This window comes from Sceloporus occidentalis, unplaced genomic scaffold (genome assembly GCF_023333645.1).
Source record: "Sceloporus occidentalis isolate IW3139 unplaced genomic scaffold, rSceOcc1.0.p SCAF_2, whole genome shotgun sequence".
NCBI lineage: Eukaryota > Metazoa > Chordata > Lepidosauria > Squamata > Phrynosomatidae > Sceloporus > Sceloporus occidentalis.
Window position 1 is genome coordinate 55,650,722 of NW_028316982.1, and position 16,163 is coordinate 55,666,884.

Sequence of the window (16,163 nt, forward strand, 5' to 3'; positions counted from 1 at the left end):
ACCGATGGTCAGTAAAATGAATCAAGATCATTCAATCCAATGGGAACAATTGGGTAAGTGAAAAAATTGGAAGTCAATTCAGGAAGGCTCACCGGAAAAGATCCATTTTTATTGCCTTCTTGAAGGCACCTAAAGATGTTATTTGGTGGATCTCATCCGGTAAATTGTTCCAGAGTTTTGGAGCAGCAATGGAAAATGCAAGGCATTTCCAACTTAAAACAAACCTGAGACTATGTTACAGTCGGCCCTTCTTATACACGGATTTTTTATACACGGATTCAAGCATACACGGTTTGAAAATGTTCCAAAAAAGTATAAATTTACCTTGATTTTCCATTTTTTTATAAGGGACACCATTTTGCTATGTCATTATATTTAATGGGACTTGAGCATACACGGATTTTGTTATACACAGGGGATCTTGGAACCAAACCCCAGCGTATAACAAGGGTCCACTGTATCACGGGGTTTTTTTTTTTGGGGGGGGGGGCAGGCTTTGTTCAGAGCGGGTTTACCTATGCCTTCCTCTGAGATGGAGAGAATGTAACTTTCCCACCGTCACCCAGTAGCCTTCCATGGCCAAGTGGGGATTCAAACCTGGTCTCCAAAGCCATAGTCCATAGCTTAAACCACTACATCATGCAGGAGTTTTTATGCCCTGATTTAATTAAGCTGCTAACATACACAGTGGATGGGACAGCATGATTAAGATAGCTGGGTTACTTTGGAGTAACCTGATACAGCTCCAGAGTTTTTTTAAGTGAGATACTAGTTATATTAGAACATGACTTGTAAGTTTCCTCAGCATCATACTCATGAGTCACAACTTTAGATAGGCTGATAGTAGCAGTCACATTGGGCTCAGTCTTTGAATCCCATAACCAAATTATCTCCCTGCATCTTTACAGATGCAGGATTCTTCAAAAGCCTTTCATGGTAATATTCTATGCTTTCACCACAGTCAGTCAGGTATGAGGTGCAGATAACTGAGATCTTGGAAGCTGTTTAAACACATTTTTGAAGGTTCATCCAATATCCATCCGTTGTGAGGCCACAGGCCACTTTGTAGACAGAAGACACTGAATGTCATTTGCCTACAAAGTGTCCTGTGACCTCACAAAGAATGGAGATATATCCCTCTTTTCCATCTCCATTTCTTTCTACACTGAATGGTTTTGGCAGAAGCAAATCCAGTAAGATAAAAACAAATCAGCTCACTAGTAGAGTGTAACCCATGCTTTATATCTCAAAAGAGCCGGTGGGGAATTCACAAAGAGCCAGCCCAGGAGCAGTCTCAGTTGTGATACCTTAGCTTTCCTCTGAGACAGATTTACCAAAAAGGCTTCTTCTTTGTGCCCATAAATGGGTTATCCTGCACCTCTTTCAGAGTTCTATAGCATTCTGAAGAGTTTTAGTGATAGCCCTGCCCACCTCTGGCAGCTCTATATAAAGTGATTCCCATCAAAACCTGCCAGTTCCTTTTCGGCCACCACTGCAGCTGCCTAATCAGGAACAAACAAAACAAACAAACAGCTTCATTTGTATACCTCTTCATACTGAACTAACAGTGTCTAAGCGGTTTACAACAGTAAGCTAATTTCTCCCAACCAGCTGGGTACTCATTTTAGTGACCTCGGAAGGATGCAAGCCTGAGTCAAGCTTGAGCCCTTTCGCTGGTATTGAACTTGCAGCCTTATGGTTTTGAGTGAGTGGCTGCTGTACAGGCATTAAACCACTGTGCCACCGGGGCTCCTACATGTTCGCATAGGATCTGCTACTGCAAGGGCCTGGACTCGCACTGGTTGTAGAGATTGAACAGAAGCAACTCCAGCTACAAATATGCAGGGTTATTCAGATACAGTGATCCAAACAATGGTTTCAAAATGACCATCAACACAGAATTTATGATGTTGCATGGTCAGCTTTCCATAAAAGGTCTTTACTTCAGACAATTTCTGTTGACTTGGCACACAGCTCCTTTGTTGCAACAGCTCTACTGGCTATCTATCTGTTTCTAAGAACAACTATGACCTTTACAGCTCTACAGGGCTCAGGTCTAGGTTATTTGAAAGACCACATTTTTGCTTATGAACCAGGTGTTAACCTGGTTTTAATTTTTTCTGATCACTTAATTGTGTTTTAACTTTTATAACTTCTGGTGTTTTACCAGTGTTGGTTTTTTTTACTCGTAAACTGCTTTGATTCCCAATCTGGGGAAAAGGCAAGGAGGAGGAGATTGTGGTAATGGTGATGGTGGTGGTGATGATTATGATACAAAGAAAGGAAATTTTGTCATTTTTACAATCAAGAATTGAGAAAGATTTGTGCTCTAACCCATTAAAGAAGCAGGAAGCAGTGCTGAGGACAGAGCTGCCCATCTATGGATCAAAGTTGTTTGCTTATCCCCACATTATGAGATTTGTTTAAAGAGCCGTGCTGCAAGATCAACATTGCATAGGGCCCCTTTGTGGGATTTTAAATTCAATTCTAAAGGCCTTGACAGATCTACCTTCTGTGCTACTGAAGCAAGCATCTCTGTGGACTATGTCTTACAAAGTGGCTTTTCATGGGATAGTGACTTTGGCTGGGAGAGTATCTGAACTGTCAGCTTTATCTGTTAATGAGAGCTCAATGTCATTTCACTGAGAAGACACTTATTCTGACTTTAAATCCAACTCTTCTTTGGAAAGTACTCACCTTTTTCAATGTCAGTGTCATCCATTTACTATCAGTCTGTCAAAAACCATCTCATCCACTTTAGAAAAAATGGCACACCTTAGGTGTCAGAAGGGTAGTAAAGGTTTATTTGAGAGGTACAAAAACATTGAGACATAGGTCCAAAACACACTGCAGAAATAATCCAATTTGAGACCACTTTTACCACCTTGGCTCAATACTAGGGAATTTTGTGAGACATTTAGCTTTCACTGTCAGAGAGCTCTGGTGCTACAATAAACTCCATTTTCCAGGATTCCCTAGCACTGAGCCAGGAAAGTTAAAGTAGTCTCAAACTGGATTATTTCTGCAGAGTGTTTTGGACCACACATAAGTTTTCTTTAAACATTGAAACAGACACTAGCAATACAGGTATGACTATGTACATATTTCTGTTAGTTGTCCAGGAAAATTTTGGACACATTCACCAAGGTTTGTGGCTGCCTCCAGGGTGTATCAAGTTTCCACATCCCAAGAAGACATAACACACTGCAGCAGGCTATCTACAGTCCTTAGATATTACAAAACAGATAAATTATTCAGCCAGATTTTTTTACAGGCATTATTACATGAAGTCAGCAGCTCCTACCCATATATGAAAGGCTTGAATATGTTCTGCATGAAGTTGATTGCTCCTCTGTACCATGCAGAGAATGAGGTGCTGGTGCTCACTGTAAATTTATTATCGTTGGAGGCAGAAAGGAGGAATCCACCCCTATCCAGACCAAATAGGTTCTCCATGCAGATTCCTCAAGTGGAGAAAAGGCTTAGTTTCCTATCTTTTCTATACTGCTGTTATTTGTACTGTTGGCAAGTCTGTGTGAAACTGGAAAAATGAGGGAGTCAGAGTTAACAGAAGGAAAACAGAAGGACTTTGAGCTGGCACAAAGAAAGCAACCCATGTGATGTTGATTGCTCCTTTGCATGTCCAAGAACAATAAATTCACAATGAGTACCAACACTTTATTCACTCTTTTTCAACCACCTTCGATATATACAGCACTAACAATTTCTTTCACACTTAAAATGTTACAGTGTCACATAGCTTTCATATTACATACCAAAATCATATATGAATTTACAGTAGTAAATCAACAGAATTTACCAGTGGTTTGACAAACATGCTTGATCATGAACAGAAAGCTTACAGGTTCTGTTTTGCCCAGGTAATCCTTAAGATAGAAACCAATTATGGTTAATTGACTGGTAGCATTTAATGTGTCTGTATGTTAACTGAAGAACAGCAGCTGTTGGAGGGGAGAAAGCAGAATGGGGGCTGCAGTGAGAAGAGTTAATCTTTTTTTCATCTCTGTACCACAATTCACCAGTGCTTTTTCCAGAAAATTACTATTACTTATAGGATGAAAACTTCCATTACAGCTAGTGCTGTCATTTGCTATTGACAGCACTAGCTCTAATGGAAGTTTTTGTCATACAGTCGCTCCTCCCAATTCATGGGGGATCCATTCCGGACCACCACCACCCATGAAAATGGCGACTCGCACATATGTGAGTCCCATAGAGAATAATGGTGCCCCCCTGTGGAGCACGTGTGGGGCTTCATGGGGCTGCCCATTTTAAATATAGCAGCTTGTCCTGCCCGCAAAAAGCAAGACCACGGATGCCAAGTCTGCACATATGGAGGGACGACTGTAATTGTTTTTCAAGTAGCAGTGTCATCAGCAATCAGGATAATGGTGTTCCAGAATTTGGATTATAACAGACAATGGTTAGAATCCATTGATTAGTCCCAGGCAGCTAGAGTAGATCCATTGAATTAACTCATGAAAAGTGAGTCGTGTGGATAATTCATGCCATGCCTAAGTTCTGGTATTAAATCAGAGGACAAGTGGGTCTAGAGTTGCTTAGGATTTTAATATTTATTTATTTCATTTGTGTGCCACCTTTCTCCCAGGAGGGATTCAAGGTGGATCAGATATAGTACCACTGTGTGTGTGTGTGTGTGTGTGTGTGTGCCTTCAAGTCACCTGTTGACTTAAGATGACTCAATGAATTTCATAGGATTTTCTTAAACAATAAATGTTCTGAGATGGTTATGTCTGTTCCTTCCTCTGAAATATAGCTGACAATACGTGGTATGCATTGGTGGTCTCCCATCCAAGTATTAATTGGGTTTGGCCCTGCTTAGTTTCCAAGATCAGATAGGATCTGGTGCAGTTAGGAAATGTAGGCAATCATAGTCCACTACTGATATAAATGTAAAATTTTGTTTCTGGACATAGGAGGAAGCTCTAAGACGGCAGATGGAACAAGAACTTGCACTAAGACGGCAACGGGAAGAAGAAGAACGGCAACAGCAGGAGGAAGCACTTAGAATACTAGAGGAAAGGAGGAGAGAAGAGGAAGAAAGGCGGCAACGAGAAGAATTGCTTCGTAAACAGGTGAAAAAAGGCAAAAATCTTACCCTGTTAAGACCAGAAAGTTCTGAACGCATACTTGCATGTTCAACACTTGTTGAATGCATCAAGGGATGAGTTGTATGTGTGCACATGTACATATCAAACTGCACATACCTTTTGATTTTGGTTAAATACACGTTTTTCAATTTTAAACTATTAAATTATTTCAAATTATGGATTGCAGAACAGAATTAAACAAGGGACATAATGGGGAAAATTAGTTTGGAAAGGGGGCTATATTCCATTGAATATTTATATTCTTTGTATTTCATATCTATATTCTTTGAAGCAAAGGATATCTGACAATTCTGTATTGTTAAAAATGTTCATCGAAATATTTTAAACATCTTAAAGGAAGCATTTGAATGTAGAACTTTGGAGAATTTGCATATTATTTATATTCTGGGAAGGAAGAGGAGGCGGCCAAATGGGCACGTGAAGAAGAGGAGGCAAAACGTCAACTAGAAGAAAACCGGCTGCGCATGGAAGAGGAAGCAGCACGACAGCGGCATGAAGAGGAAGAACGAAAACGTAAGGAGCTGGAACTCCAACGCCAGAAAGAAATTATGAGGCAGAGGCAACAGCAACAGGAGGCCTTGCGCCGACTGCAGCAGCAACAGCAACAGCAGCAGCTTGCACAGATGAAGGTATTGATTACTCTTGTGTGTATCTGTTTCTCATAACCATTGTGATAGATTACATACAAAAACCAAACCAGCCAATAATCTGCCTTCTACTTGTAAAACAATTTACACTTCCTTTGCCAAAATTTGCCTTTTTTCATCCTTGTAACTTTAGAAATGTGAGTGCAGAACAAAGGCAGGCTTTGCTCTGGTGAGCATGTCATTTTACCCATCTGTGTTTCATTTAAAATAATGCACAAAGAACACCCCTTAACCACTTGCGCCTAGAAAATGACCCCCCCCCCCCATGAAAGGGAACAGATAAGGCAGTCTTTCAAAGTACAGTATCATGGGCAAATCTAATTGAGATGCCATAGTGCAGTAGTTGCACAAAGGGGGCACAAGAAAAGTCGGCCTGCAAGTACAGCAGATGTGAAAAAGAAGGGCAAACCTATGTGTGTATGTGTACCCTGTTGAGAATTGACTGGTCCCTGTAAAAGCGACACTAAGCATCTTCAACTTTTGCACCTTCTTCCAACCTCAGACATAGCAAAAACCAGCTTTCCTTTTTTAATGCATTTCCTGCTCAGCTGCTCCGAAGGTTCTGTTGTTGATACAGTAGGCACATGATCCTTAGCGGCCATAAGGTGAACAGAGGGGCAAGCCTACCTGGCTTGGGAGAAGGAAAGAAGAAAACAAGGCTGCTGAAAAGGCCCTACAGCCACCTCTGCGCATCCCCCCCCCCCCATTATCAAGAGGGTGCTGTCTATGAGGTGAACAAAAATGCACACAATAAATAGACAAAATACTTTTATTTATATACTACATTGAGGGGAGGCACAACGTTTGCATGAAAATATTAGGGGCATGTGCCTGCTGGAATTTGAGAACCAAGGCCATAGTGTTTATTAGCTGTAAAAGTGAAAGTTGAGAGGCAAGAGACAGGAGCTTCAGTTCTTCCTTTTCCTTCCTCCATGACTAACAGAAATGGAATGAGTAATGTAAATTATGGAAATGTTTGTACAGTAGGCCCTCATTATGCACTGGGTTTGGTTTCAAGATTCCCTGTGGCTACCAAAATCTATGGATGCTTAAGTCCCATTATGTACATTGACACAGTAAAATGGTGTCCCTTATCTAAAATGGCAAATTCAAGGTTTGTTTTTGGAAATACCGTAGATTTAAAAATATATATTTTCAAGACATGAATGTTGAATCATCGATGTGTAATCTGGATACCAAAGACTGACTATAATTTAGAGAAAGATAACATCTTGCCAGTGTGATGTAGTGGTTTGAACATAGGACTGCGACCCTGGAGACCAGGGTTTAAATCCCCACTTACCCATTAAAACCTACTGGGTGACCTTGGGCAATACTCTCTCAGCCTCAGAGGATGGTAATGGCAAAGGCAAATCCCCTTTGAAGAAATTTACCAAGAAAATCCTGTGAGCCTTAGGGTCTTCATACATTGGAAACAACTTGTAGGCACACAACAAACAATAACTTGACATTGTATTGCATTTTTTCTAAATCAGCATAGAGAGCTGCCCATAGCTTTAATCCAATAAAGGGATGGAAGTGTAACTTTCAAACTAAACTATATATGAATGTTGAATTTCCATGGATTGTACCATCAGCCAAATTCTTCCAGAGCACTATTTTCATGAAGTAACTCAGTAACATTCCATGTGATGAACCATTTAATGTTTGTAATGATAATCCTAATTGAAACACATGCTTATGGCTATTTCTTTTGAATAACTGTAGGCTCTCTTCTTCCAGATGTAATAGATCTTACATTGTTATTCTTTTTTACCATTGCCTCTTTCAGCTGTTTGATGTGCTTCCTATCCTTTGTGTTAGTAGTTTCAGCAGTATAACATTCATTATCTAGCAGGTGAAAGGAGTAGTCCATGACAGTGTGATGAACTCTTGCCCACCAGACAAGGCAGGAACCACTTGACTTTAGCTCTTTGACTCAAGCCCCATCTCTTCAGTTTCATTATATAGTCCAAATGGGGATATTGCGTTAATACCACAGCTGATAGTTAGTATTAAAAAAACTGCTGAGTCAAGTAGCTACATATCACATGTAGGCTGCAGCATATTTACTCAAATATGTGGCATATGAAGTTTTGATTTCTGCAGGTGATGTTTTCCTTTCTGCAGTTGTTGCCTCAACTCCCTTTAGTGCAAGGAAATGTTTTCTCCTTACATGCAAGAAAAGCTGTTTAATGCTTTCCTGTCCAGCTCTCAAGGAGTGGGGGTGCTACGACCCTAAGAGTTTTGTTACAGAGCTTCAGTTACGGTGGCTACTGGAGCAGGGTTTTTTTCAACAGAACTAGAAGGTTAAGACAGCAGATTAAAGGTTTAGTGACCTTGGAGTTGTCTACCCAGCTGGGTTACCTCAGATGACAGAACAATCAAATACAGTGAACTCACATCAATCTGATTTCCATTCACATTTAATGATTTTACAATCTACAAATTTTAATGAGTTTAAAATAACATGATGCACAGTTGCTTTTAAATTAATGACTCATATCAAATAATTAAAACAGAATTAATCCATGGAGTCTTTAATTAATTAGGAGAGGTAAAAAAAATCATGGAAAAGTATGTAAAAGAAAAATGAAGCATTTAGATGTAGCAGAAGAAGATAAGGGCATTTCTGCTAAAGCAAAGAAATACATGCCAGCCAGTGATATTTGTTCCCTCAGGTGTTAGCTTTCATGATGGTGGTGGTGAGGATGATGATGATGATGATGATGGAGAAAAAATGCTCACTACATAAATAGATAAATATTTATTAACAGTCACAAGCCAGCAGGGAAATACTGTGGGCAGTCAGTCTCTATTAGAAAGCAAAATTGACAATAATTTCATACAGAACATAATTTAGACTCTGTGTCAACTTGGAGGATTTTGCCTTTTTACTGCTGAAAGTGTTGAAGGCATTGAGTCTGAAGCAAGTAAAGACTGAGTCAGCAGATATGTTAGTGAAAGAGTTTCTCAGAAATTTATAAGTGGAGGGGGCTCCATCAATCAAGGAAATACTACTTCCAGATGTTTTCTGTGACTTAATTATGGTAGAATTGGCTGCCCTTTTGCATACTAAAATATTGTCACATGTGTCTCAGAAGCTATGCACATTCATTAAAAGGTAATAGAGGAATTACCAGTAATATGTGCCTACATGGTGGCAGTCATCTCAGGAGTCTTGGTTCCCAAAGAAGGAGATGTAACATTGAAGGACCAGGAGGAAAAGGGGACTGAAAAGGGAACCAATGAGGCTTCAGCACCTTCACTGAAAATGCTTGCAGTTTCCATTGGGGCAGTTCTTCTATGGGTGGAAGACATAGAAACAAGGATATAGACTAGAAATGTGGAACACAGGAGTTTGAGAACTACATTAACCCTAGTCTATGGGATCTTGGAAGACTGTGTCCTCGGGGAGGGGGGGAGACTTTTAGGGGGTATGGTGACATCTGGTACACTTCCTCCTGGGAAAACTGAGTTTTCAAATTCATGTTGATGCAGGGCTAAAAACATGACAAAATTTCATCCTCCACCCTGTAGAGGTCATTGGGCATATTTGAGGGCACTTTTTAAAAACATTATTTTCAAAAAAAATTCAGAGGGCATAAAATTCACATTATCCACCCATGATTTTGACACTAAAGCAATACAACATTCTCTGAGTAAGATGCATAAGGCAATTAGGCTTATTCTAGATCAGTGGTCCCCATACTGTGCTCTTTAAAGGATTTTGGACTTCAGCTCCTAGAATCCCACACTTTTGGCCAACATAGCTGAGGCTTCTGGGAGCTGAAGTCCAAAATCTCTTAAAGGGCACAATTTGAGAACCACAATTTGACAACCACTCAGATGTCACTGAGAATGCAGTATTGTTTGCTGCTATGTCCGCAGTTGCACTTGCTGTAGTAACTTAAGCATCAGGCTTTGGAAAGTGGACCTGACTTGTACTCCCATTAAAGCCAGCCAGCTTCAAAACACTTATTGAAACAAAAGGTAAGATGCAGGTTTCTGCAAAGAAAACAAACCAAAGAGTTCCAACAATTTAGGCTTAAGTGAAATAGGCCTACAGTTCACTTCAGACAGACAAATCCAGGTCTGCCTGCAAGAGGGGTAACAGCAGTTCTAATTCTCTAACTGGAGAGACTTGTTTTTGTATAAGTGGGAAAGAACAACATCAGACAAATGTGTGTTGCAGTTGGTAATACAAAATTATAATGTTTTATTTGCAAGCTCTCCAAAAAGCATGTATGTCCAATCTCTAGTACTAAAATAAGAGTTGAGGGGTGGGCACTGCCAGAGATCAATAAACCTTTTGAAATTTGAGGCATCAAACAAGCAGAATGTTTCTGGAATTTACTGGTATTTAAAAAAATTAGTGTGATGCCAAAGCAGTTGAAATTTCTGAAGACATTTGTTATGTACCAGCACTGCAGAATAGAACTTGATGATGAACCATCAAAGACTGGGATTGCCACAGAGTAGTTTTATGGCATCAGTCAAATTTATGGAAGCATTGCCCAATTTTTTTCCATATCTTCAGTTTGCATTTAAAGACACACTTTTTTATATCTGTGTGCTCCCTTTGGCCAGTGTCACCAAGAGTTTTCATTCTTTTTCACCCTTTGGGCACCAGCATAAATAGTGTCGAGCTGCTCCCCTCATTTGTTTTTCATATGTTATGCAATTCACATTGAATATCCAAACACCGAGTAGCTTCCTTTCTGGTTTTTTCTTTTATCCTTTAGTCCTTTTCTCATTTTCCCTTCCATTTATTTTTTCTGTTGCCCTTTCCCTGTTTTCCCCCTTCATCTCAGTCCCAACTTACATTGGCTGGTTTGTTTGTTTGTTTTGTTGTTGTTAAGAGCATCATATGCCCTCCGCATCCTTGTTTAAGGACTAAACTTCATGGTGGGGCGGGGCAGGGGAATCCCACACACTGACAGCCATGCACGGATCTCTCCAGTCTTGATCCTGGTCCCAGAATTCAGCAATCTCATCACACTCAGCTTCCTACTATTACAGCATGCAAGACAGACATTGATACTGATATTTGTACTTCAAGGCATACCATGACTCGGGATCAACAGCATCAAGTGGTTATATTTACAACCTGCCATGGATTGAATGTTCCCAGGCTCACTTGACATTTCCAACTAGAGCGGATCTCCTATTACTGGCATGAGCACTGTCACTTTAACTACAAACATCATTGACACCAGTATCAGTCACAATTGATCTCACCTTCCCACTTGGTATTGGCACATTGCCATTGGTGTCAAACATGCTCTCTAACTTGTGATCAGCCAGACTTGTGTGCCCACCATGAATATGTTTCTGCCTTGATACCTAGATCTTCACACCAGCCACAGCTCTCAGCAATACTTGCCACTTCAGTTTCTCCAACCCCACAGCCCAGATGACATCAAAGAAGTTTCATTGGAATTGACGGCTCAACATGGACATTGGGATGCTGGGTTCCAGGGATAGAAAACTCTTTCTGTTGCCCCAGCTCTTTTGGCCTTGCTGCTGGTAGTGAAGCAGCACAACTCAGGTTCTTCTGTGGATGATAACAGTGTGGGATGGACCAGGTTGACTGCACAATTGCCGTCACCCCTCACCTCTTTGACACCAGATAAAGTGGAAAACACCTCTCCTTCATCTCCATCAGAAGGCCTTTCGCCCATGCCAACCTGATCCTTTGCCTCACCAAGCCCCTTGGGCTCCACGTAAAGCCTCAGACCACAGCTTCTCTTGACCCAATTTTCCAGAGAGTGAACTTCCTAAATGCGGCCCCAACCAAACTCTCCTTCCTTCAGACCTAGAGATGGTTAAGCAGGTGTGGGCTAAACCATTGTCTGTGCCTCCCAGTTCAAAATACCTTAAGGCATAGCCAGAGGGTACCTAGTTTCTCCAGAATCACTGGAACTGGATCCCAGACAATGGATATAGGTGGTGGCTTAGAGAACTGAGTTCATAGCCCAGGAGAAAAAAAGATTAAGTGGTGACATGATAGCTGGGTCTAAATATTTGAAAGGATGCCACATTGAAGAAGCAGCAACCTTGTTTTCTGCTGCTCCAGAAACTAGGACACAGAGCAATGCATTCTAACTGCAGGAAAAGAGTTTCCACCTAAACATTAAGAAGAACTTCCTATCAAAAAGAGTATTTGACAGTGGAATACACTGCTTCAGAGTGTGGTGGAGTGCCTTCCTTTGGAGGTTTTCAGAGGCTGGATGACCATTTTTCAGGGATGCTTTGACTGTGTATTCCTGCATAGCAAGAGATTAAACTAGGTAGCCTTGAGGTCTCTTGCACTTTTATGACTCAGCCCTGGCATGGATGAAGGCACATGAATGGGCTCTGACAGAGCCTTCTGAATGATACTGTGTCAGTGGGATTGCCCTTGCATTGACATTTTCACTTCTATGAAGAACTACAAGTACAACACCTTCTTCTCGAGGGTCCTGAACTGGAGGGAACCTCTGTTTTACCTGTTTCTGCTCTTACCTCTCCTTATGAGGGTGTCAGTGAATGGTCAAGAGGATTCAGCAGATTACTTTCAGATAGCCCTGTGGTAGCTGAGCCAGCCCTAGTTTGCAAACCCCTACAGCTGTCTCACCTGAATTAGCTTCTGCTCTCCTACTGACAGATTCTGCTCACCCAGTCATGGGGCCATTTAGGTTGTCCACCTCACGGCTTGGTATCTTACAAATCCATTGTTCTTATGTCGTTAGAACCCTTCATATGCTGCTCCTGTGCATCCAAATGTCAGTGGTTCTGTGCCTTCAGGCAAGCCTTGGATCTCCCAGTGGGGCCAACAGACAAACAGATGGCCTTGGACTCCTGCTGCATCTTAAGGAGAACATGCAGGTTTGCCTTGCCACCATAGTTGCGCACTAACCTGCTGCTCACCCAGGAGCATTCCTGTTTCACAGTGCTATGGTTAAGAAAATTCTCAGGAGGTTCTCCCACCTCTATTCATGGTCTCTTTCTGTGATCCTCTTGCAGCTCATACAGAGACTGTTTGAAATCATGGTCATCATTGACCTGTGATTCTTGACACTGAAAACAGTCTTCTTGGTGGTGACCACTTCCATGAAGCATGCAACTGAGCTCTGTGCCTTGCATTCAGACTAGCCCTATCTAGTTTTTCATAGGGACAAAAACTTGTTTTGATCCTTCATTTCTTCCAAAGGTGGTTACCTCATTACACCTGAAACAGGACACTGTGTTGTCAGCCTTCCATCAAGTATTTTCATGCCAGCTTTTCTAGATGTCCAGCAGGCTTTGGCCCACTACACTCACTGCACCACTCCTCTCCAGACATCCTTTAGTCTGTCTATCTGGTATGGACCACACAAATGTGGCCTTGTTTCACCACAGAGACGGTTGATCTGGGTGATTGATCTCCTCAACTTGACTTATCAAATTGCTAGCAAATCTCAGCCATTAGGGCTCAGGTCCCATCTGACCCATGCAATTTCCATATCTCATGAATGGCTGTGAGAATCTTCTTGCCGAACATTTGCAGAGCAGCTACTTGTAATGAGCCGACCACCTTCATCTGGCATTAATGGATTGACTGCAGAGCACAGGCATGTGCAGAGTTTGGCCAGCCATCTATCCTTGATTGACCTGCACCACCTTGATTGACCTGCAAGCTAGCCAATATTTATTTGTGTGAGGTACACAGACCATGAAGAAGAAGGAAACGTTGCTTACTTGTAACTTGTTCTTCAAGTGATTGTCTGTATCCTCACACAAACCTGCCCTCCTCCTCCTTTTCTTGCAGGTCCTCCTGAACTCACAGCAGACATTGGAACAGAGGGGAATAGCTCTTCACACTATTTATGCTGGTGCCCAAAGGGGTGGGGTTACCACCAAAAGCTACTCAGTTCTGGAGTATTCTGTGATGTGCGCAAGTGTGAGACTCATTTGTGTAAGGGCACAGATGACCACTCAAAGAACCACAGTTACAGGTAAGCAACCTGTCTTTTTTATTAGTGATATGAAATCTAGTTGGTTAAGTTCATGCTCATCTGGTAGCAAAAGCTTGACTTCTAAAATTTGAGGAAACATAATAGAGATTCAGATGATATTGGTAGCTGTTATGATTGATTCTTCATATTTTGATGTCTTTACCAAAACATAATTGGCATGTTCTGTGTGTTTTTGCTTCCAGCTCCCATCTTCTTCAACATGGGGTCAGCAATCCAATTCAAGAACATGTCAGTCTCAGGCAACATTATCTTTAGCAGAAATCCAGAAGCTTGAAGAAGAAAGAGAGCGACAACTTCGAGAAGAGGTAAATTTCCATCCCATAGTCCCGATAATTGCTGGAACAGAATAAAGTTCACTTGCCATAACTATGGCATGTTTTGAAATAGAATTTGTATTTCTCCTTCTATCTTTTTCCTCCTTTAAATCCTTGGGTTGCCAATTTACCTGCAATTATTGCGCGTAACTACTAGAGGTCACTGTGTCATTTTAAAATGATTTTATGTGAGAAAGCTCAATAAAGCAGGATATATACAAGCCTTTGTATATAAAGATATAGAAAGAAACATTTCTCTCTTCCTATACTAGTAAGAAACAATTTAAACCCAAAACTTCTTCAGATTTCAACTAAAGATTTTCTTTTTACCACATCTGGAAAACGGTGCTTATCATGAAGAAGTAGACTTAAGTCTATGAAAGCTCATGCTGTCAGCTTTTTTCTTTAGTTAGTCTCAAAAGTACTACAAGATCTCTCTACATACTGGTGCTTACCATGGTTACTTCCCCCAAAAAAACAATCTAGGCACTTTTATCAACGTTAAAGCAAATTTTGAGTTCTTGGCTTGTTTTGAAGCTGGTAACAACAATTTTCCTGTTCTGGCAAAATGTAGAACAACAGTCAGTTGAAGAGATTAGGGCTAAATTCCATTGATAGCCCTAACTAGAGTAGACCTATTGAAACAATAAAAATTTGGTTAGTTATATTGGGTCAGCAATGATTCAGTGGGTCTGCTAGGGATTAACAACTGGATTTAGGTTTTTGACTTTAATTTGTGTGTATCACAAAAAAGACAGAAAAGATGCATGAGCAGTCACAGGTCATGTGTTTATCTCTGTTTTTAAGACATCATGTGGTAATCCAAACATGGACACACTCTGAGATTATTAGGATTGGAAGAGTGTAAATTTTGACAAACTTTCAGAATTTCAGAGTAATGATTTTTGAAGAAATAATTTGCTCTATCAGGAGTGTTTGCCTGCTGAAAAAGCAAACCAGAGTGTAATAGTATTTGTGTCTAAGCCATCCTTTTAAAAACTAAAGTGTAGTGGAAAGGTAGGTGACTGTCTTTGATCAGTGGGTTTTGGGGAGGGGGTAATGGTGTACCCTTATTGAAAGACATTTCTGTTCAACTGCATTCAACTACAGTACACATATTTCCATAGAAAGTGATAGAAGATAATCATGTATGTATTAGGAACTGGAATGCTGTACATTGGCTATTTTTCAGCAAAAGCGTCAGCAGCGTGAATTAATGAAAGTCCTCCAGCAGCAGCAACAACAACAACAGCAACAAAAACTGTCTGGCTGGGGTAATGTTGCCAAACCTGCAGGCACTACAAAATCTCTGTTGGAAATACAGCAAGAAGAGGCAAGGCAGATGCAGAAACAGCAACTGCAGCAACACCAGCAGCAACAGAACAGGTCCCGTAGCACAACGGTGAGTACACTTCTTAATTTCCATTTTTGCTTCTGATGTGCTAATTTATTTGGTTGCATTTCTTTTTTGCTAAATGTTATGCTTATGAATATTATCTCATTATTGTTCCAGCAACATTCTAATCTGCACACCAGCATTGGCAATTCCGTATGGGGCACTCTAAATACAAATCCTAGCAGCCAGTGGGCATCAGACCTCGTCAGCAGTATTTGGAGCAATGCTGACACAAAAAACTCAAACATAGGATTCTGGGATGATGCCGTCAAAGAAGTGGGACCTCGTAATGCAGCTAATAAAAACAAGAGCAATGCTAGCATCAGGTAGGAACTGGGACGGAGTGAGCTTCTCTTCTTTCATTGTAGAAGTTCAGGCCACTTGCAGGCCTTGTAAAATCTTCTAATGAATGGTGCCTTTCCACAGGACCTGCAGTGTTGTGTAAAAACACAGTAGGAAATTCAGCTTAGTGTTAAGACCTTTCCCTCCTCTTAGTATGCTTTCACATTGGTTGAGTTTGATCCCACCCCATCCTTCCTCATAAGAGCCCAAGATAACTTGACAATTTTACATAATAGTATATAGTTAAAATTACAAGTTACCTAAGATCACAAAATCACACATCTATAATTATGAATATCTGCTAAAATGCC

General features: G+C 40.8%; 1 protein-coding gene across 3 annotated transcripts in view; it reads left to right on the forward strand.

Moving 5' to 3' along the window:
- The window catches only part of GIGYF2 (GRB10 interacting GYF protein 2), a 112,055-nt gene that overhangs the window by 89,289 nt on the left and 6,603 nt on the right, over nucleotides 1–16,163 (forward strand). For 2 of the 3 annotated variants that reach the window (XM_089509510.1, XM_089509511.1), the window contains exons 20-24: nucleotides 4,959–5,117; nucleotides 5,546–5,782; nucleotides 13,983–14,105; nucleotides 15,307–15,516; nucleotides 15,628–15,836. In XM_089509510.1, coding sequence (XP_089365636.1) covers nucleotides 4,959–5,117; nucleotides 5,546–5,782; nucleotides 13,983–14,105; nucleotides 15,307–15,516; nucleotides 15,628–15,836 — 938 coding nt within the window. The remainder of the gene's footprint in view (nucleotides 1–4,958; nucleotides 5,118–5,545; nucleotides 5,783–13,982; nucleotides 14,106–15,306; nucleotides 15,517–15,627; nucleotides 15,837–16,163) is intronic. The other variant, XM_089509512.1, reaches the window with a different exon arrangement.